The sequence below is a fragment of the Eriocheir sinensis genome, chromosome 5 (assembly GCF_024679095.1).
Source record: "Eriocheir sinensis breed Jianghai 21 chromosome 5, ASM2467909v1, whole genome shotgun sequence".
Lineage (NCBI taxonomy): Eukaryota > Metazoa > Arthropoda > Malacostraca > Decapoda > Varunidae > Eriocheir > Eriocheir sinensis.
In genome coordinates this window covers 28,052,437-28,074,936 of record NC_066513.1, presented here as the reverse complement: position 1 = coordinate 28,074,936, position 22,500 = coordinate 28,052,437, and the positions used below count along the sequence as shown (strand labels likewise).

Below are 22,500 nucleotides of genomic sequence, written 5' to 3'. Positions count from 1 at the left end.
GGGTAACATATAGCTTGGTATAGGTGCAGCCTGGTGTAGGGGCCAGACATAGCCTGGTGTAGGTGTACTACTACTACTACTATAAAAAAAATATACTGGTGTTAGTTTGAGTAATTGTGATGATACTTAATAATAATGACACACACACACACACACACACACACACAGCCTTAAAGAGGAAAGCAGGGTGGAGGAGAAGAGAATGAGGGGGAAGATGGGAAAGCACTAAAGAACAAGACCAGTGTAAGGCTAGCTGGCTAAAAGGGAGGGAGAGGACAGCAGCAGTGTGAGAAGGCTTGCTGAGGGCTGGGAGGGAGGAAGGAAGGAAGGAATGAACTGCCGGGAATGGGAGGGATGGACGGGCTGGAGGGAAGTATTGATCCATAACAGGTGCAGGGGAGGTGAGCGGCTGCCAGATGGTTGTTGCAAGGCACTGAGGGAGGCACCTGTGAATGTTGACAAGGCTTACCCATTGAACTGGTTTAGGAGGTTGATCTTGTTATTATTATTGTTATTATTATTACTATTATTGTTAATTATTATATTTTATTATTATTATTAGCTACTGCTGTTTCTAATACTACTATGATTCTTTTTCTTCTTGTATTATTGTTTATTATTATTATTTTATTATTATTATTATTATTATTATTATTATTATTATTATTATTATTATTATTATTATTATTATTATTCTTCTTCTACTTATTTTCTATTTTTATTATTGTTTCTTCTTATTCTTATTTTCTCTCTCTCTTCTCTCTCTCTCTCTCTCTCTCTCTCTCTCTCTCTCTCTCTCTCTCTCTCTCTCTCTCTCTCTCTCTCTCTCTCTCTCTCTCTCTCTCTCTCTCTCTCTCTGAGGAAAAATAAATGCATGCACACACACACACACACACAGGTATTTCTATTTTTTATCTAAATGCAACACTAGACTCAAACCAGCCAAGAGAACAAGCTGGATTTCATAGTGGATAAAGTGTGTGTGTGTGTGTGTGTGTTTATTTTTTCCTCATTACCATTGATATATTTCCTTTTTCCTCCACCTCCTCTTCCTCCTCCTCCTCCTCAGTCTTTTGGTTCTTCTTTATATTTTTGTTCCTCTTATTTGACAAGTAGCCACATTTGCTCCTTCACTTATTGTCATCTCTGACCAGACTTGACTTCCAGGAGGTGACATGTCAACTGTGGTCAACGGACACCGAGAAGGGGAAGGAGGCAGGAGAGGGGTAGGAGGAGCAGGACCAAGCTCAGGGTCAGGTCGCATCCCCCCCTCCCGAGGCCGCCCTCCACATGGCCACATACTGCCCACTCTGAGCTTCAGTGCCTCCACACCCACTGAAGATGAGGACCCCTTAGACCATGGTATGGGAGTTACATAGATTTATATAGATATCCAGAACACACAGAGCCTATGGTCCAGACTAGGTGGAGAGAGAGAGAGGGGGGGGGGACTACCACCATTACCATTATTAATCATTTCCAAAATAGAGAGAGAGAGAGAGGGGGAGGGGGGGGGAACTACCACCATTAACATTATTAATCATTTCCAAGAGAGAGAGAGAGAGAAAGGGGGGGAACTACCACCATTACCATTATTAATCATTTCCAAAAGAGAGAGAGAGGGGGACTACCACCATTACCATTATTAATAATTTCCAAGAGAGAGAGAGAGTGAGGGGGGGGATAACTACCACCATTACCATTATTAATCATTTCCAAGATAGAAATCCAGAGTGAGAGAGTGAGGGGGATAACTACCACCATTACCATTATTAATCATTTCCAAGAGAGAGAGAGAGAGAGAGGGAGGGTTGATAACTACCACCATTACCATTATTAATCATTTCCAAGATAGATAGCCAGAGAGAGGGGGGAGGGTTGGGGAACTACCACCATTACCATTATTAATAATTTCCAAGATAGATAGCCAGAGGGGGGAGGGGGGGGAAATACCCCCAATACCATTATTAATCATTTCCAAGATAGATAACCAGAGGGGGGAGGGTTGGGGAACTACCACCATTACCATTATTAATCATTTCCAAGATAGATAGCCAGAGAGAGAGAGAGAGGGGGGGGAGGGGGGGAACTACCACCATTACCATTATTAATGATTTCCAAGATAGATAGCCAGAGTGAGAGAGAGAGAGAGAGAGAGAGAGAGAGAGAGAGAGAGAGAGAGAGAGAGAGAGAGAGAGAGAGAGGATAACTACCACCATTACCATTGTTAATGAGTTCCAAGATAGATAGCCAGAGAGAGAGAGAGAGAGAGAGAGAGACTGACTGACTACCACCATCACCACCACCACCACTTTTATTCATCATTACCATCACCACCACACCACCTATCACCACACACTTGCACTCCTCAACACCACAGATCCGGTGTTGGCTATTGACTCACCACTCTGGGAACAGCCTGAAGTGGAGGTGGTGGTGCATGAACCCACCCCTCACCACCACCAGAACCATGACCCATCACCACCACACCCACGACCATCATTCCGTGAAGAGGAGGAGGAGGAGGAGGGGAATGAGAACACTCCACTCTTGTCCTCTGAACGGGGTGCTAGTATCATGACCAGCGTGGAGTGCAATCACGCGGAGGAAGAAGCCAGTGAGAGGGTGCCCCTGCTAAGTGGATGTTTCAGTGGTGGAGCGAGTGCCACTGGGCTCACTTTGCCACTTAATCTCTCTAGAAGGTAAGGGAAATGGGTGTGTTTTGTATGTTTGATCTTCCTGAAATTTGACTTCTGGTCTCCTTATTCTGTTCTCTTTTGTTGGAGCAGCACCTAGTGGACTTTTTTGTTGTTTTTGTGTTTGTTTGTTGCCCTTGAGCTGCCTCCCTTGCTGTAAAACATAAGGATCAGCATTGACTATGTATTGCTTGGATCCTGTTCTGGTAGCTATGTTAAGAGGGCTTGGTGGTCATCCCTGGGCCATTTTTCAGTGGCACTGGCAAACATTAATTCTATCTACAGTGACCTAAACATAAGTTGTATGAGAATTTTGTTTCTTTGATTTCTTGAAAAATGGAAAATAAAATGACAAGCAGTTTGCTTATGAAGGTGTCAATACATATTCTTGCTTGGTCTGTGTTGCCTCCTACCCTCGGTTCTTCCATTGGCAGAGGTCACAGAAGTTGGCATTGTTTGGTGGTAGTCTGGATAGCATTAGGGTTAACTTAGACCACTTGGCAATAGGTACCATAGATGAAAATTATCAGTTACCTGTGGCAAGACATAAACCCGGGGCCCACAATTCTCAAGCATTTCGGGGCTTACAGACCCACACATGATTAAGGCTTTTGTTGGGGTTGTTGTTGGGTATTTCTATAGGCAGTTTTATGAGCTGGTAATAGTTTGACTAGGCTTCTGCACCATGAATGTGAAAATAGTCATGAGAAACCCCTCCTCCTCCTCCTCCTCCTCCTGTGTGTGTGTGTGTGTGTGTTTTCTTGTCATTGCTGTTGATTTATTTCCTTCTTTCTCCTCCTCATCCTCCCTCTCCTGCTCTGTGTGTGTGTGTGTGTGTGTGTGTTTATCTTTTTTTCCTGTCATTACTGTTTATTTATTTCCTTCTTCCTCCTCCTCTTTCTCTGTGTGTGTGTGTGTGTGTGTGTGTGTGTGTGTTTATTTTTTCCTGTCATTGCTGTTGATTTATTTCCTTCTTTCTCCTCCTCATCCTCCCTCTCCTGCTCTGTGTGTGTGTGTGTGTGTGTTTATCTTTTTTTTCCTGTCATTACTGTTTATTTATTTCCCTCCTCCTCCTCCTCCTCATACATGACTGCATATGGCTTGATGATCCCCTTTAAACATGTGACCTCTTACCTATAATTAATGGCTTTTTCCCTTCAATGAATGGCCTGACTTTATGCTCGAAGTATCACCTCCCTCCTTAACCTTTGAGCACTTTACGGCATTAACTATAAATAACTTTGATCATTATTTCACTATAAGATCGATGTGTGGACTTTTCAATACTATCACCACCACCACCTTTACCACCATCACTACCATCATCATCACCACCATTGCAGTTATTATCATCACACGGTGGTTAGCCATGAGTTTTTTTGTGTGTGTTCTGACCAACCAATTTATTTGTTTGTTTATCTCATTTATTATTTTTTCCACTCTGATTAATGTGCATTGACGTCCGGAGTTTATTATCTGTTATTGTCACGTAGCGTTTATACCCTGCGATCGTTCCGTCATCCTTGCTCATTCGTCTCGCTTATCCTCATCTGTTTTACTCTTATGAACTGTTATTGGTACAGTGCGTCTATTGGTCGTATTATAAAACATTTCCTCATTTTTGGCAAGGCTTCTGTGGGAGTTGTGGGCATTTCCAGGGATAGTTGCATGACCCTGGTGGTAGTTTGACCATCTCCTATACCATGAACCTTTAAAAACATTCATGAGAACCCAGTTGACCTTCTTTTTGGCCTTTAGAAAAAGTTGATGTGTGGTGTGGAAGCATCTAGCTATACTGACTTATATCTTACAAGCAATCTATATATCTCCTTATCAATTGCCTTTTATTAACTGTTATTGTGGAGTGGCGTCTGTGCCCTACAAGTGTCCTGTCACTGTCCCCAGGCCATCCTCACATGTAGGCATGATGACTAGCACTATCGGCCCACCTCAGGATATGTCAACCTCCATTGCAACCTTTCTCAGTACGCGACTCGTTCCCAGGCACCACGAACACAGTGTGAGGTAAAGAGCGTTTCAGTGGTCCATGTTTCAGTGGTCATTGTTGTGGCAGCCTGTTTCAATGGTGTGTTTCAGGGGTCTGTGTTGTTGCAGCCTGTTTTAAGGGGTGGGCTGTTTCAGTGGTTGTGTTTCAGGGGACTGTTTCACTGGTGCTTGATTTTGCAGTGTTTCAGTGGTCTGTGTTTCAGGGGTCTGTTTCACTGGTGCTTGTTGTTGTAGCCTGTTTCAGTGGGTGAGCTGTTTCAGTGGTTTGATTGTCATGGTGTGCACTCTGATAATTTCTTTCATTGGTCTGTTTCAGGGGTATGTTTCAATGGTGCTTGTTGATGCACCGTGTTTCACTGGGTGGTCTATTTCACTGGTCTGTCTGTTTCAGGAGTGTTTCAGTGGTGTGTGTTTCAGTGGCCTATGTTGTGTTGCTTACAGTGTTTCATTGGCTTGTGTTTCAGTGATCTGTGTTTTAATGTTGTGTTCTGACAGTGTTTCTTTACTGATTTGTGTTTCAAGGGTGCTGCACTTATTCTGTCAGCCTGTTTCAGTGGTCCATGGTGTGTTCTGTCAGCCTGTTTCAGTGGTCCATGGTGTGTTCTGTCAGCCTGTTTCAGTGGTCCATGGTGTGTTCTGGCAGCCTGTTTCAGTGGTCCATGGTGTGTTCTGTCAGCCTGTTTCAGTGGTCCATGGTGTGTTCTGGCAGCCTGTTTCAGTGGTCCATGGTGTGTTCTGGCAGCTTGTTTCAGTGGTCCATGGTGTGTTCTGTCAGCCTGTTTCAGTGGTCCATGGTGTGTTCTGTCAGCCTGTTTCAGTGGTCCATGGTGTGTTCTGGCAGCCTGTTTCAGTGGTTCATGGTGTGTTCTGGCAGCCTGTTTCAGTGGTCCATGGTGTGTTCTGGCAGCCTGTTTCAGTGGTCCATGGTGTGTTCTGGCAGCCTGTTTCAGTGGTCCATGGTGTGTTCTGGCAGCCTGTTTCAGTGGTCCATGGTGTGTTCTGTCAGCCTGTTTCAGTGGTCCATGGTGTGTTCTGGCAGCCTGTTTCAGTGGCCCATGTAAAAAATTAAGTTTGGATAGGTTTGTAAGAGTTTGCCCTTGTACTACTTGGGACACAGCGATGACTATATACAAATACCTGCATTGCTTACTGTGTGTCCACCTCCAAAGACCAAATAACAGTGTGGCGGTCTTGTCTGCAAAGTGTGGACATCAGTGCCTTGTGTGTGTGTGTGTGTGTGTGTGTGTGCATGATCTGTAGCTTTCTGTGCATACTACTACACACACACACACACACACACACACACACACACACTCTTCCTATTTGTTTATTGACTGATTTGATTGTGGAAACTTCACTTCCTTATTTATTTTCCATTTCCTTTCACATTTTCGCAGTTAACGGAATGGCAATATTTTACAACAACAGCCTTTTATAATTGTGAATCCTCTTTTATGTTGTATATGGCATAAAATCTCTTGCATTCTTCTTACAGACTAACCAGAGTAACCCATGATGTGTGTTGCTCATTTTTCAATAAGCGATTAGTGGCTCCCTTTCGTTATAGTTCTAGTAATGACTGACACACCACTTCCTCCCCTCACAGTGCCCAGGATGGTGTTGAGGAGTGTGAGGGCCAGGAGGGGCTGAGGGAGGTGGCGGGCAGACTGGTCAAGGAGGTGCTTCAGCGGGCAAAGGAACAGGCCGCCCTCAGCAGAAAGGTACTTTGTGTGTGTGTGTGTGTGTGTGTGTGTGTTTGTATGTGTGTGTGTGGTCCATCATTGTCCTTTGAGTCGTAAGTATTCCCATCACATCAGTTTTCATGTAACTTAACTTATGCTGTCCCACTTCCTAATACATGGGTGAACTAGTACCAGCCACTCTTTCATCCTGAGGTGTGTGTATGTGTGTGTATTTTTTGCCATGACATATACCACTCCTCTCTTGGATCTCTGCTTCTCATTAATTTGATTTCACTTATGTTGGCCCATGACTTTTATTATATTTTGAGACCTGCTTGCTCTAGTTCATCATTTTGGTTGAATATTTTGTTGCTCAGTATTTGCTACATCATTTTCTTGTTGCTCATCATTTCCTTCATCACTTTCTTGTTGCTCATCATTCACTTCATCATTTTTGAGAGCTATTCACCCTAGTTCATCATCTTGGTTCATCATTTTGCTTCACCATTTTTGGGACCTGCTCATCTTAACCCGGTAGCAGCAGGGATCGTGTTTCTTAATGGTCCCTCTAAGTGAGAAAAATGAGAAAAAATCATTCCTCACTCAAACCATTTCATAATATATAGCAAAGAATTTGTGATCAGATTATGTTTCATCTATTTTGGGGGGTTTATATCATGGCACAAATTTGGCCCGTCGCTGCTACATGGTAAAGCCACATAATTGGCCCGTCACTGCTACCGGGTTAATTCATCATTTTGGGCGACTATTTTGCTGCTTGCACTACTCTGAATCAAGCATCATTTGGGTCCACTGATCTACATAGGCACTAGGTGGGCGACCTCTGTGCTAATCTTATGGAGCTATTGTACACAGCAAAACGGATCAGTCAGTGTTGGGACCCTACTGTACCATCACCACCACCACCACCACCACTGCCCTTCCCCACAGGTTTCGGCGGACGAGCGTCTGATGGAGGTGGTGCGAGGCTTCGTGAATGAGATCTTGATTCACGCCAAGGCCGAGGCGTACGACAGCATGTGTCACGTACAGAACAATAACAATAACCTCATGGCGGGCAAGGTATGGAGTCGGACAGTGCATGGACCTACTCACATTACTGCTGCATTGACCATTAGTTTTTATTTACATAATTATTAAACTCTTATTGGTATGACCTATTATTAGTTTTAAGGACAGGCATGGATTGGCATTTTGGATCTTTTAATTAATGCATTTATGAGTTGGTTTGTTTGTCACATTGATTTCAGTTTTTTTATTTATTTATTATCAGTATGGATTTTAACTTTTGATAATTATTCTCTCTCTCTCTCTCTCTCTCTCTCTCTCTCTCTCTCTCTCTCTTGCATGACAAACCCAAATTATTATTATTATTATTATTATTATTATTATTATTATTATTGTCATCATCATTAGCTTTTGCCTGATGCCTATGCACTGCCCCTCCTCCGCCCGCCAAAATCTTAGCTAAATTTCGACTTCACTTGCCTGACGGTGCCTGAAAATGACACCCCAGAGACCTGTTTACAAGTGCCTATTGTCCTGCCTTTGACACCCACCCAAGGCCTGCTCATGAATGCCTGCTGCCTGTTGGCTTTACTGAATAGCTCTATGATGATATCCTATCATGGTCGTATATATATATATATATATATATATATATATATATATATATATATATATATATATATATATATATATATATATATATATATATATATATATATATATATATATATATATATATATATATATATATATATATATATATATATATATATATATATATATATATATATATATATATATATATATATATATATATATATATATATATATATATATATATATATATATATATATATATATATATATATATATATATATATATATATATATATATATATATATATATATATATATATATATATATATATATATATATATATATATATATATATATATATATATATATATATATATATATATATATATATATATGATTGTCTTTCCCTGGTTGTCCTTCCTGGCTAAGATGGGTTGGACTGTCTTGTCATCCCCATTGGTTGAGGAGGAGAGTGAGGGTGATGAAGTTAGGAGAGGGAGAGAGGGGGACCTATTCTTGTTAGTGTGTTTATAGAGTCTGAATCTATTGAGTTTAAGCCCGGTGATGCCATTTCTGTCCTCTAACCCCTTTGATGCTACTTCTATCCCTCTATTTTTACTACCAGAACCATCTTTTCACTTTTACCTCTCCCTCCCTCCCTTCCCTCTCCCTTCCTCTGTATCTCCACCCTTCCTTCCCTCCCTCCCTCCCTCCCTTCCTCTGTATCTCCCCCCTGCCGGCCCTCCCTCCCTCCCTCCCGTCCGTCCCCCTGAATTTCAATTATGTGTACATTCACCCTGTTGTGTGTGTGTGTATGAGAGAGAGAGAGAGAGAGAGAGAGAGAGAGAGAGAGAGAGAGAGAGAGAGAGAGAGAGAGAGAGAGAGAATATAATTATGTATGAATGGAGGGGAAAGAGTGCATAATAATGAACAATCTCTCTCTCTCTCTTACACACACACACACACACACACACACACACGTTGTGATAACCAGACATCACTTTGACCTTTCTAACTTTCCTCTCTCTCTCCCTCCCTCTTCCTCTCCCTGTCTGCATTCCCTCCCTCGTTTCCTTTCCTTTCCTCCCTTCTTCCTCCCATCTTGCATTCCCCCTCCCTCCCTTCCTTCCTCTTTTCTCTCCCTTCCATTCTTTCTTCTCTCCCTCTCCCTTCCCATGTATCTCCATCCTTTCCTCCCTCCCTCTCTCCCTCCCTCCCTCCATTCCTCCCTTTCATTCTCCCTCTCTCTACTCATCTCTCTCTCCCTCCCTCCCTCCCTCCCTATGTTGCCATGGAAACGGAGTAGGTGGTGGTAGTGGTGGAGGAGGAGAGGAGGAGGAGGAAGAGGAGGAGGAGGAGGAGGAAGAGATTTGGAGGAGGAAGGAGGGGAAAGAAGAGGAGGTGGAAATTATAATGAAGATGATGGTAATTTATGGTGTGTGTATGTGAGAGAGAGAGAGAGAGAGAGAGAGAGAGAGAGAGAGAGAGAGAGAGAGAGAGAGAGAGAGAGAGAGAGAGAGAGAGAGAGAGAGAGAGAGAGAGAGGCATACATACAGACAGAGAGCATGACCTTGACCTTTGGCACAGAGTCGATACATGTTCCGTGTTGCCTTCAGACCACCATATATAGCATGTCCATAGGTGACAGCCAGACAGGAGGAGGAGGAGGAGGAATGAAAAAGAAAGAGAAAGGAGGAGGAGACGATCAGGTGAAAGAAGAGAAGTATAGGAGGTAGACAGAAAAAAAAGAAAGGAAACAAAGAAAAATATATTAGAGTAAGATGAAGGAATAATAATAATAATAATAACAATAATAATAATAGCAGAAAGGAAGAGGAAGAGGAGGAAAAGAATAGTTCAATAGAGGAGAAAGAGTAGGAGAGAAAAAGAGAGGAAGAGGAGGAGGAGGAAAGGAATGAGCAGTTTTACCACCATATAGGGAGGAGGAGGAGGAAGAAGAAGAAAAGTAGAAATGATAATAGCGAAGACAGTAGTAGTAGTAGTAGTAGTAGTAGTAGTAGTAGTAGTAGTAGTAGTAGTAGTAGTAGTAGTAGTGATAGTAGTAGTAGGAGGAGGAGGAGGAGGAGGAATCAATTTACACTTAGCTTAATTGGAGACAGGATGGTAGAGTTTCCTGTGCTGGGAGGGATTAAAGAGATATAGTGTTAGACCCTCGTGTGTGTGTGTGTGTGTGTGTGTGTGTGTGTGTGTGTGTGTGAGAAGGGTTCACAACATTGGATTAGGATTAAGAGTAACGGAAAAAAGATGAGGAGGAAGAATTGGCATAGGAAGAGGAGGACAAAAAAAAAAAAAAAAAAAAAAAATAGGTTAGGTCAGATCAGGCCACCATGCACGGTTTAAGAATAAATGTTTGTCTGGTTATCTGTCACTGCTACCAGATAACCCGCCAACCAGCCAGTCAGTATTACAAGTCTCCTCTACCTCCCCACTCATATATATATATATATATATATATATATATATATATATATATATACACATAAGGAGGAAAGGAAGAGAGAGGGAGAAGGGAAGAGAGAATATTAGAAATGAATGAGATGCATGAAAGAATGAATATAGAAAAAAAAAAAAGGAGGTAGAGGAACATGGCTATATTTCTACATCACCATTTCATCTAACAAATCCCGAAATTGACCTCTCTTTCGGCCACCTCTTTTGATTCTTTTTAAGGAGCAGCGTGTAGCGGGCTTTTTTTTTTTTTTTTTTTTTTTTTATTGTTTCCTTTTTTTGTGTGCCCTTGAGCTGCCTCCTTTGTTGTAAAAAAAAAAATAAATAAATAACAGGAGGAAGAGGAGGAGGATGAGGCCACAACCAGAAATTCAACCATAACACTAATCACTCCATTATCCCATAGGAGGACACTGCAGCATCCGGACACATCCCATCCAGCACGGACGCCAGCCACAGCCTCGCCTCCCCCTCCGAGAGCAGACCCTACCGCCGGGGTGGCCCATGGTACGTACAGATGGGCCGTGTTTTTTCCTCATTTCTCTCCCGCATCTGTCCCTGTCGGTGCCCCACCAAGCCATGAGGTCTGGCCACTCCCTCCCTGTCCCTTCGTGCCGTTGCCAATGCTATGGGGGACTGGGTATAGGCGTGGCGTTGAAACTCCTGCGGGAAATGTGGTTACGGGATTATGGGATTGCTTGGGAAGGGAGTGGATATGCGTTTGGTGAAGATGGGAATGGTGTGGTCCGTCTCTCTGTATCCCTTCATCTGCTGTAATTGATGGGGTGTTAGTGTGGAAATGGGAGAAACGGGCTGAGGACATGTGATGGGAAATGGTCTAGTCTGCCTCTGTGTCCCTTCATCAGTCTCATAACAAACTGGAAATGGTCTAGTCAGAATGTCGTAGCCGACTGGGAATGGTCTAGTCATTATACTTGTCCCCTCGTCAATATCGTTACGGACTGGACGTAAAGAATTGTAAAGTTAGCCAAAGGAAATGTGCCTGGAAATGGTCTAGTCAGTGTCCTCATACCTTCGTCAATATTGTAACAGACTGGGAATGGTCTAGTCATTATACTTGTCCCCTCGTCAATATCGTTACGGACTGGACGTAAAGAATTGTAAAGTTAGCCAAAGGAAATGTGCCTGGAAATGGTCTATTCAGTGTCCTCATACCTTCGTCAATATTGTAACAGACAGTGAATGGTCTAGTCATTATACTTGTCCCCTTGTCAATATCGTTACGGACTGGATGTAAAGAATTGTAAAGTTACCCAAAGGAAATGGTCTATTCAGTGTCCTCATACCTTCGTCAATATTGTAACAGACTGGGAATGGTCTAGTCATTATACTTGTCCTTTCGTCAAATTATTCCTCTTTACTGTCAATGAACAATGTTACAGACACAAACAAAAATACAGGGCGTATAAGCCCTCAAAAGAGCATGAGTTTATATACGTACTAAACACTTCCCTAAGAGGTACATACATATATATACTAAACACTGTACGGGTTAAGGTATAAGGAAGGTCATTGTTGTCATAGCAGAAGGGGCAGCAAACTGAACTAACCAAATGATATGAAAACGAGACAAACTAAAGGAAGAAATAGGTCTTTTAAGGTATAAGGAAGGTCCATTATAGGCATAGAAGAAGGGACAGCAAACTAAACTACACAGTGGAACCAAATAACATGAATACAAGAGAAGCTAAAGGAAGAAATAAGTCTTTTAAGGCGTAGAAGAATGGACAGGAAACTAAACTAACCAAATGATATGAAAACAAGACAAGCTAAAGGAAGAAATAGGTCTTTTAAGGTATAAGGAAGTCCATTATAGGCGTAGAAGAATGGACAGGAAACTAAACTACACAATGGAACCAAATAATATAAAACTAAGATAAGCTAAAGTCTATTATGGAGGCAAATTAAGCTTATGTACATATATATAGGAGTGGGAAGGTAGAGGAGACTTAATACTGACTGGCTGGTTGGCGGGTTATCTGGTAGTAGACAAACATCTATTATTAAACCGTGTATGGTGACCTGACCTGACCTGACCTCTCCATGCCAGCCAGTCAGCCCCTTCCACTCATTATTGCCACTTGGTGCTCATCCTGTACTTCAAGATTTCACCCCAAAAAGTTTTCATTTCATCCTTTGCCACCATTACCCAAGTTTGTGTGTGTGTGTGTGTGTGTGTGTGTTCTCATCTTGTGTTAGCCCCAGCAGGCTCTTTTCTGCCTTCTGCTCATGAGAATTAACCTTGTATCATCAGAGAAGAACAAAACTGCTCCTATCTAAGAATTATATTTTTTTCACAGAAGTATTTTCTTAAACTATTTTTTGCCTTTGGTGACTGTGATTGAGCAACTTGGACATTTTAGTGGTGCATCAAATGGTTCATATTCTCTGCGAGTCTGTTTAGTAGCCTGCTGCGTACAGAAATGTTCATGATATTGGCAAGCTGTCATGTCTTAAGGAGACAGCCTTGCCATGCTTCTAATAGCCATGGCATTGGTGATGGAGGCTGTATGATTAAGGGTGTGTAATGGACCAAATTGAAGAGAACATATCAAAAGAACAACTATGCAGCTTGAACGCTTCATTCTGTGCAGGATACACGCATAGGGTGAGAGAGTTAGGTGGTGGTGGTGGTGGTGGCATTCTCATACATGTAATGGAGTATTGCATACATACATTTGTGCGTACATATATCAATCTTTGGATGCAGCTGAATCATATATGGATTAGAGGGTGTATGTATAGCAAGGCTTGGCCAACCATGTAGATCAGTAGCAACCTCACACATTTTTATTAATGCATTATTTTATTAAGCTTAATATGACAAAGTTTTCTGACTGTTAACACGCTGTTCATGGGTCTTGTACTTTTACTTTACCTTACACCTTTATTAGAGTACCTTTGCACAATCGGAGCTGCCTCACTGTTATCATAATTTCCATTCCACTTTAAGGTCAAGGAAATGGATAGTGTTATGGAGTTGGAGAAAGAAAATACTGACGTTAGCTCATACTCCAGGAATTTTTAAACCTCCGACTCCTACACCAGAGTTATTATTATTATTATTGCTTGTATGTAAATTAACATTGCCTATAGCCAACTCATGTAAAAGTCAGTCTCGTTGAAACAGTTGCCTCCCACCCATGGGTATAACGTGCTCACTGGAGGAAGACAGGGATAGAGAATTATTATCTATAGAAAGGTTGAACTCCCTCACCAAGGCTGCGATATTCTCCATTGAGGGATAACTTCACCCCATCAAAAAAGCACATACTGTTATCCATGAAAAAGTTAACCCATGTCACAGACTTTAATATTCTCCATTGTGGATGAATTTACCCCCTGAAGATAATGACCCTGTGAAATTTAACCCCTTCCAAGGCTATATAATATTCTCCATCAGCATAATAATTTAGCCCAAGATAACAGGCAGCATTGAGGACAGTTCACCCTTGATGCTATATTTCAGTGTACCAAGTCCTCATTTATAGAGCTATAATACTCCAAATTATTAAGATGTATTTTGAAGCCTCTAGATTTTTTTAATACTACAGCTGTGTGTTTTCTTCTAACCTGTTTATATGGGAAACCTTGAAGAAGAAAAAAGTGATCTATTTTAAATGTACCAAATTCATATATTTACACATATTTTCCAGTGTGATAAGATAAACATTTTGAAGGCTCTAAAGTTTCCTGTTAAAATTGACCTTCAGAAGTTTGACCAAAGAATAAATTTAAGCTTCAAAGTAGTAGTAATAGTAGTAGTGGTAGTAGTAGCAGCACCAGCAGGAGTAGGAGTAGTAGTACAGTACCCTCTCGAGTTTCGCGATCCTTGAGTTTTGCGTTTAGTCCTAAATTCTTACCATCACGATATGTGAAGAAATGGAGGAGCACAATGAGTTTTAAGTACCTTGGATCAGTTATGTGTAAGCATGGTGGTGTGGAGGGAGATATAAGAGAAAGGGCATTGCAAGGAAGAAGGGTGGTAGGGTCTTTGGGACGAATCATGAATGGCAGAAGTGTGAGCATGGAGGTAAAGAGGGATTTGAGAAATACAATAATAGTACCAACCCTCACATATGCAAGTGAAACGTGGGCCTGGAATGAAAGTCAGAGGTCTAGAGTGCAGGCAGTGGAAATGAGTTATTTGAGGAGTGCTTGTGGTTAGAGTAGAATGGATGGAATGAATAATGAAAGTGTGTACGAGCATTTTGGAATGTGTCACAGGGGTGAAGGGAAGAAGTGTGGAGTGCTGGAAGAAGTGAAGCGACAGACTTTGAAGTGGTTTGGCCACATGGAGCGAATGGAGGAGAGTAAGATGACCAGAAGGGTGTATGTGAGTGAGATAGAGGGAGGGAATGCTAGAGGACGACCTCCAGTGAAATGGAGGGATAGGGTGCAAGAGTATGTTAGGGAGAGGGGGGAAAGATCTTTGAGAAACTTTGAGCATGCAAGGACGGAGTGTCTGGATAGAGAAAGTTGGAAGCTTTTCTGCCGTGGCCATCCCCTGGTGGGAGCTCCTAGGAGCAGGCATCGATGAAATGATGATGATGATGATGACGAGAGTAAAGTCGAAAAAAATTGCGATAACAAGGGAGTCAAGTTGAAAAAAAAAAATAATAATCTTTTTCCATGGACCGGAACCAATAAGCGCTTTTTCATGTATTTCAATACCTCGAGTTTCGTGATCCTCGAGTTTAGCGCCATACCTTCGGAATGAAACAAGCGCGAAACTCGAGAGGGTACTGTATAGTCAGACTCAGCTGTGAAATCCTTTTGGGCAGAGTCTGCATGGGGTATTCCCATGGCTCAGTGCTACCAGACCTACCCTTGAAGGTGGAAATGTGAAGTCTATCAACTCTCTCTCCTCTAAAAAGTACCTGTTCACATTATAAATAAGTTCTTTCTCGACTGTGGAGCAAAAAAGCGAACGAGTGTCATACCAACAGATAATTGTTAAGCATTACCTTCATTTAATTCGTAATATTGATCTTTGTGCCTCCCTTCAGACTCTGTATAGTTCCTCAGTCTGTCTTATCAGCTGGTGATGAAGTCTCAGTCTGTCTTATCAGCTGGTGATGAAGTATTGCCATCATCTTCTTCATAACCATCTCCAGGCATATCTCTTTCAAACTCTATCTGTGTGACTTCCCGATCCTTCGTTGTGATTCTCCTTCCACACTCCTAGTGCAATTGTGAAGGGGACTAAGATAACAGACAAAAATGTACATAAACCAAGCTTTGTAGGTCAGCAGCCAGTCAGTAGTGGGATGTTTACATAAGCCTCACCGAGAAGTGTCCACTTCATCTTTGCTTTCTGTAGATATGTAACTCATAGTCATTACATTACTCCCCCATTCATTCAGGTATTAGTGTAATATGTAACTTCTGGCACACACACTCAAATCAAGAGATGCTCCGCTCTAAACAAGCCCTCATTGAATCATAAAGTTACAAGTGCCAGGGTAGAGACTGGACAAGCAACAGATTGGCTCTATGAAACATCCTCGTGTTGTGTGGAGGTTTTACATCATCGAAGGTTACAGGCTCTAGTGAGATTTAGTGGGATTAGATTTACAAGAGAAGCTGTGACTGATAGCCCACGTATATATAGAACTGGCACTTGCAACCCTGTGATTCATAAGGGCTTGAATGACCCTTTGTAAGTGTATTAAGAAAAACCGTAACTGCTATCCTACGTATGTAATGTAAAGTACTACCAGCATAACAGAAATTGGCACTTGCAACCGTGTGATTCGTAAGGGCTTGAATGACCCTTTGTAAATGTATTAAGAAAAACCGTAACTTCTATTGTATGTATGTTATGTAAAGTACCAACATCATAACAGAAATCAGCACTTACAACTCTGATTCTTGAAGGCTTGAATGACCTTTTGTAAATGTATTAAAAGAAGCTATAACTGCTATCCTATGTATGTAATGTAAAGTACTACCAGCATAACAGAAACACTCCTATAAGGGGCTATTTTCCCTCTGTCAGAACCCAAGGCAGCCACTCTATATAGTCTCCTTATTCCCCTACACTGTCCGCGCCTTTTCGTACTGCCTTTGGTGTGGCTAGACATACGTTCGGTGTTCTGTCGGCACTTGCAGCAGCCTTGTGTATTATAACAGGTAGCAGATAAAGGGAAAAAGATTGTTGCTATTATATAAAGTGTCTGTCAGATGCGTAGGACTTTGATCATTCTTGTTTTCGTGCAGCCGAGGTTTGTTAGATAGATGTTTTCCTTTACATATATTTATAGGTGATATTTTTGCTGCGTTATGTTAGCAATCACCGCAATGTTTTCCTTTAGTTTCCCCTTACCTGAGAGAGAGAGAGAGAGAGAGAGAGAGAGAGAGAGAGAGAGAGAGAGAGAGAGAGAGAGAGAAATGAAATGTATATGGAGGAAAAATTAGAGAAAGAGAAAAAAGGGAAGAGAGAGAGAGAGAGAGAGAAAATTGATCAATCAGTGAGGGACGATGCTCTCTCTCTCTCTCTCTCTCTCTCTCTCTCTCTCCTCCCTCTCCCTCTCTCTCTCTTTCTCTCTCAAATCCAGTAGCTCTTGCATGCTTTTCTGAGTCCGTCAACACTTTGCTCCATTCAGTAACCCACATTACTATAGATCAAACTCTATATAGCATTGAATGTTACACTACATTTTAGGAGCCCTTCTACAGGCCTTATCCCTCTCCTTTCTTCCCCTTCCAACCATGACCTGTGTACTGAATGTGCCTAATAGCTGAGAGTATGTGTAAAGTGATTCTGATTCTCTCTCTGTGTTATGGTGTGTTGTGAGTGTTCCAGCAGCAATAACTCAATTTCCTGGAGTTAATAAGATGGGGAGGCATGTATGACAGTGCTGGGAGTCCTTATTTCTCAGACTAACAGGACAGAGTAGGGATATGTGAGACCAGATAGAACTAGGGACTTACAAAGGGTAGAGGTGTGCTACAGTCTATTAATCATTATATATAGTCCAAAGCATTGCTGGTGGGATTGGGTTAAAGTACACACACACACACACACACACATATAAAAAGTTACCCAGTGTGGCAGATTAAATGCAAGAGATGACTGGACAATGAGTACAACTATATATGTACTGTAAACACACATACACTGTTCATTTAGACTGTACACATTGAAAGCTGGGACAAAATGATCAGTGGGGAGATTAGCACAATGTCGTATACTGTAAATGCACAAACTGTTATTATCAAAGCTGTATGCCCATTGATACCTAGCACAAAGTTATGTTTGGTAAATAGAACAAGAATACAGTTAATAAGTCCGTACACAGATTAAGTGACGTACAGAAAATGGGAAGATTAGCACAATGATATATACTGTAACCACACGTAAACTGTTATTATCAAAGCTGTATGCCCATTGATACCTAGCACAAAGTTATGTTTGGTAAATAGAACAAGAATACAGTTAATAAGTCCGTACACAGATTAAGTAACATGCGCTTAATGGAAAGATTAGCACAATTTTATATACCGTAACCTCACGTAAACTTAATAATAAAGCTATAAGCCCATTGAAACCTATCACAAAGAACAAGAATACAGGTAATTAACAAGCACAATAAATAGCTGAAATGCAAATCGAGTCATGTTGCAACTTACCGAGACCCTCCAAACTCAAGTACTGCATGTTTTTCCCCATATTTCCTAAGTCCCACAAATTGAGGTGATAAAACTGAACTGCTACATGTAAATAAGGTGTTCCTAGGGGTTTAGGGATCTTGTGTGTGTGAGGGCAGGGACGTCAGGCTGGGTCATCATATAGAGATGTCCTGTCTACCAATGCTGTATCAAGGCTGTACTGTCATTTGGACTTGGATAGCCATTAGATGTGATCATTGGGCTCCCAGAATGGTCATAGATGCTTGTACAGTCATCCAGGTAGCCTATTGGTATTCAGGTGGGTGTAAGTGGTCACAGAGAAGTCCCATGTGGTTTTGCAGTCATCCAGGCAACCAGTAGACATGGTTAGATATTTAAACGGATGAATGTGGCTTCAGAGAAGTCCCACGTGGTTGTACAGTCATCCGGGCAGCCACTAGACTTGATCAAGGTGTTTATATTTGTTCAGGTTGATGAGAGTGGTCACAGAGAAGTCCCATGTGGTTGTACAGTCATCTGGGCAGCCACTAGACATGATTAGGTGTTTAAACGGATGAGAGTGGTCGCAGAGAAATCCCTTGTGGTTGTACAGTCATCCGGGCACCCAGTAGACATGATTAGGTGTTTAAACAAATGAGAGTGGCTGCAGAGAAGTCCCATGTGGTTGTACAGTCATCTGGGCAGCCAGTAGACATGATTAGGTGTTTAAACGGATGAATGTGGCTACAGAGAAGTCCCACGTGGTTGTACAGTCATCATGAATGTGGCTACAGAGAAGTCCCACGTGGTTGTACAGTCATCCGGGCAGCCACTAGACTTGATCAAGGTGTTTATATTTGTTCAGGTGGATGAGAGTGGTTGCAGAGAAATCCCATGTGGTTGTACAGTCATCCAAGCAACCAGTAGACATGATTAGGTGTTTAAACGGATGAGAGTGGCCGCAGAGGAGTCCCATGTGGTTGTACAGTCATCCAGGCAACCAGTAGACATGATTAGGTGTTTAAACGGATGAATGTGGCCACAGAGAAGTCCCACGTGGTTGTACAGTCATCCAGGCAACCAATATCTCCCCTCCCTTCCCTTCTCTTCTACCCCTTTCCCCTCCTTCTCCTCCACTTCCCTTCTATTTCCTCCTCTTCCCCCTCCACTCTTTCCTCTCCTCTTCTCTCCTTCCCTCCTTCTCTTCCCCTTCCATCCCTCCCCAAACCTGTATTGACAAAGGGTGATCAGATCTTGAAATGTGAAGCAACAACACATTTTAACTAGATTAACGACCCCACAGAGAAATAAGGTGTCTGAAATCGGTCACTGTCTTCATTTCGTGCCATAAAAACATGTCCTGCCCGTGTCGCTCACTGGAACACACAGCTGACCTCTGTGTGTGTGTGTGTGTGTGTGTGTGTGTGTGTGTGTGTAGAGGGTCGTTCACGTTTGTTTTGCTTAAGAATTTTATAATATGTTGACGTGATGTTGCTCTGTATGTGAAGGGAGGGCCACTGGAGGTAATGTGAAGGTTTAACATAATATCCATTCCATGTTGCAATTTCTGTCGTGTATTGACATTTGTAACAAGACAGATCAGTAGATGGAGGATGAGAGAGAGAGAGAGAGAGAGAGAGAGAGAGAGAGAGAGAGAGAGAGAGAGAGAGAGAGAGAGAGAGAGAGAGAGAGAGAGAGAAATCAGAATCTCTCTCTCTCTCTCTCTGTGTGTGTGTGTGTGTGTGCTCTTATCAATTCTTATCTCTCCAGGACTGATTCATGTTCACAATGTGTTAGACTGCACCACATTTTATCACACAATTCCTAAAACTTTTGTGACAGTGTTGTTTTTGCCCACAAGATTTCATTCATTAAAACATTCCAGTTGTTAAGTCCATGTCAATCTTTTTTCTTTCTCTTTTTTTCATTCTTGTTTCATTTGGTAAAGTATTCCATTGATGACTTGTTAACTCTGACAATCTCTTTTTCCTCTTCTTCTTGTTTCATTTGGTAAAGTATTCCATTGATGACTTGTTAACTCTCTGTGACAATTTCTTTTTCCTCTTCTTTCTTGTTTCATTTGGTAAAGTATCCCATTGATGACTTGTTAACTCTCTGTGACAATCTCTTTTTTCTCTTCTTGTTTCATTTGGTAAAGTATTCCATTGATGACTTGTTAACTCTCTATGACAATCTCTTTTTCCTCTTCTTCTTGTTTCATCTGGTAAAGTATTCCATTGATGACTTGTTAACTCTCTATGACAATCTCTTTTTCCTCTTCTTCTTGTTTCATCTGGTAAAGCATTCCATTGATGACTTGTTAACTCTCTGTGACAATCTCTTTTTCCTCTTCATCTTCTTGTTTCATTTGGTAAAGTATTCCATTGATGACTTGTTAACTCTCTGTGACAATCTCTTTTTCCTCTTCTTCTTGTTTCATTTGGTAAAGTATTCCATTGATGACTTGTTAACTCTCTGTGACAATCTCTTTTTCCTCTTTTTCTTGTTGTTTCATTTGGTAAAGTATTCCATTGATGACTTGTTAACTCTCTGTGACAATCTCTTTTTCCTCTTCTTGTTTCATTTGGTAAAGTATCCCATTGATGACTTGTTAACTCTCTGTGACAATCTCTTTTTTCCTCTTCTTGTTTCATTTGGTAAAGTATTCCATTGATGACTTGTTAACTCTCTGTGACAATCTCTTTTTCCTCTTCTTCTTGTTTCATTTGGTAAAGTATTCCATTGATGACTTGTTAACTCTGTGACAATCTCTTTTTCCTCTTCTTCTTCTTGTTTCATTTGGTAAAGTATTCCATTGATGACTTGTTAACTCTGTGACAATCTCTTTTTCCTCTTCTTCTTCTTGTTTCATTTGGTAAAGTATTCCATTGATGACTTGTTAACTCTTTATGACAATCTCTTTTTCCTCTTCTTCTTGTTTCATTTGGTAAAGTATTCCATTGATGACTTGTTAACTCTTTATGACAATCTCTTTTTCCTCTTCTTCTTGTTTCATTTGGTAAAGTATTCCATTGATGACTTGTTAACTCTCTGTGACAATCTCTTTTTCCTCTTCTTGTTTCATTTGGTAAAGTATTCCATTGATGACTTATTAACTTTCTTTTTCTTCTTTCCTCTTTTGTTTGGTAAAGTATTCCAATGATTAGTTGTTGAATCTCTGTGACAATCTCATCTTCTTAACTCTAATGTCAGCAGATGTATTTTTCTAGTCTTTCTGCATAACTTATATTTATTTTGTAGGATATAATCTCATCCTGTAGCTTCCTTGTCTGTGTGTGTGTGTGTGTGTGTGTGTGTGTGTGTGTTCGCTGGACCAAGAAATGTGCATCAGTGAACAAGACAGCTTTACAGAGGACACAATTAAGGAACAAAATAATTACTTTAAAATAAATATAAATGGAAGGAAGAGAGTGAAAATATTTTGAAAACATAGACACACACACACACACACACACACACACACACACACACAGACACAGAATGACAGGAAGCGTGGCAGATGCAATTTTTTCATCTTTATTTTTTATTATTAAGAAAGAAAACAACTACTTACAAATATTAGAACCCAGTGGATGGCATATCTAGGGAAGGTAACTGAATGGGGTGGCAGTTGAGTTATGACCTTTGACCTCCTAACTGGCTGCTCTTAACATATATTTTGGGGTGTTCGGATGGTGTGTGTTATGACCCTGTGACCCTAACTTATCATCAGGCAGTGTGTGTTATGACCCTCCGACCCTAACATGTATTCCAGGAGTCAGATATGGATGTTAGGATGGCAGTGTGTGTTATGACCCTCTGACTCCTAACGTATCATCAGGTAGTGTGTGTTATGACCCTAACTTGTATTCTAGGGGTCTGATATGGATGTTAGGATGGCAGTGTGTGTTATGACCCTCTGACTCCTAACGTATCATCAGGTAGTGTGTGACCTTCCGACCCTAACTTGTCATCAGGCAGTGTGTGTTATGACCCTAATGACTCAAACCTGATATGGGTGTTAGGATGGCAATGTGTGTTATGACCCTGTGCCCTTAATAACATGTTTAATTTGGGAGCCTCGGTGTGGTGTGGAAGCTGGTGTGTCGGTTGTTGTATGTCGTGACTGTGGTCCTAAGTGGCCTCCCTGTGGTGGTTGTCTCAGTGGCCGTTGGTGGTGTGTTTCCGAGGCCTCCCTATACACTAGTACGCTGCTGTGTGTTGCCGCCTGGTTGGTCTTCAGATGATATTCTTTCACGATGTTTTATACTACGATGAGGCTATTTTCCTAGACCTGTAAATGTTGCCAGAGAAGTTGAATATACGTGTTCTAAGTGGAGACACGCATTTCATTACATGCCCAAGGAATGCACTGTTTGTGAGG

The 22,500-nt window shown here is 41.4% G+C and overlaps 1 protein-coding gene and 1 long non-coding RNA gene across 11 annotated transcripts in view; one reads left to right on the top strand and one right to left on the bottom strand.

Moving 5' to 3' along the window:
- The window catches only part of LOC126986366 (uncharacterized), a 26,838-nt gene extending 4,383 nt beyond the window's left edge, over positions 1–22,455 (top strand). For 7 of the 10 annotated variants that reach the window (XM_050842431.1, XM_050842457.1, XM_050842437.1 and 4 more), the window contains exons 3-9: positions 1,168–1,362; positions 2,381–2,702; positions 4,602–4,721; positions 6,310–6,424; positions 7,337–7,468; positions 10,888–18,838; positions 19,054–22,455. In XM_050842431.1, the coding sequence (XP_050698388.1) occupies positions 1,176–1,362; positions 2,381–2,702; positions 4,602–4,721; positions 6,310–6,424; positions 7,337–7,468; positions 10,888–11,064 (1,053 nt within the window). In that variant the 5' untranslated portion in view covers positions 1,168–1,175 and the 3' untranslated portion in view covers positions 11,065–18,838; positions 19,054–22,455. Of the gene's footprint in view, positions 1–1,154; positions 1,363–2,380; positions 2,703–4,601; positions 4,722–6,309; positions 6,425–7,336; positions 7,469–10,887; positions 18,839–19,053 lie in introns of all 10 variants that reach the window. The other 3 variants (XM_050842482.1, XM_050842493.1, XM_050842504.1) reach the window with 3 other exon arrangements.
- The window catches only part of LOC126986386 (uncharacterized), a 2,818-nt gene continuing 834 nt past the window's right edge, over positions 20,517–22,500 (bottom strand). Inside the window, exons 1-2 of the long non-coding RNA XR_007739664.1 lie at positions 22,041–22,500; positions 20,517–21,939 (exon numbers count right to left, since the gene is read on the bottom strand). The exon at positions 22,041–22,500 is cut by the window's right edge and continues 834 nt beyond it. This is a non-coding gene — a long non-coding RNA (uncharacterized LOC126986386). The remainder of the gene's footprint in view (positions 21,940–22,040) is intronic.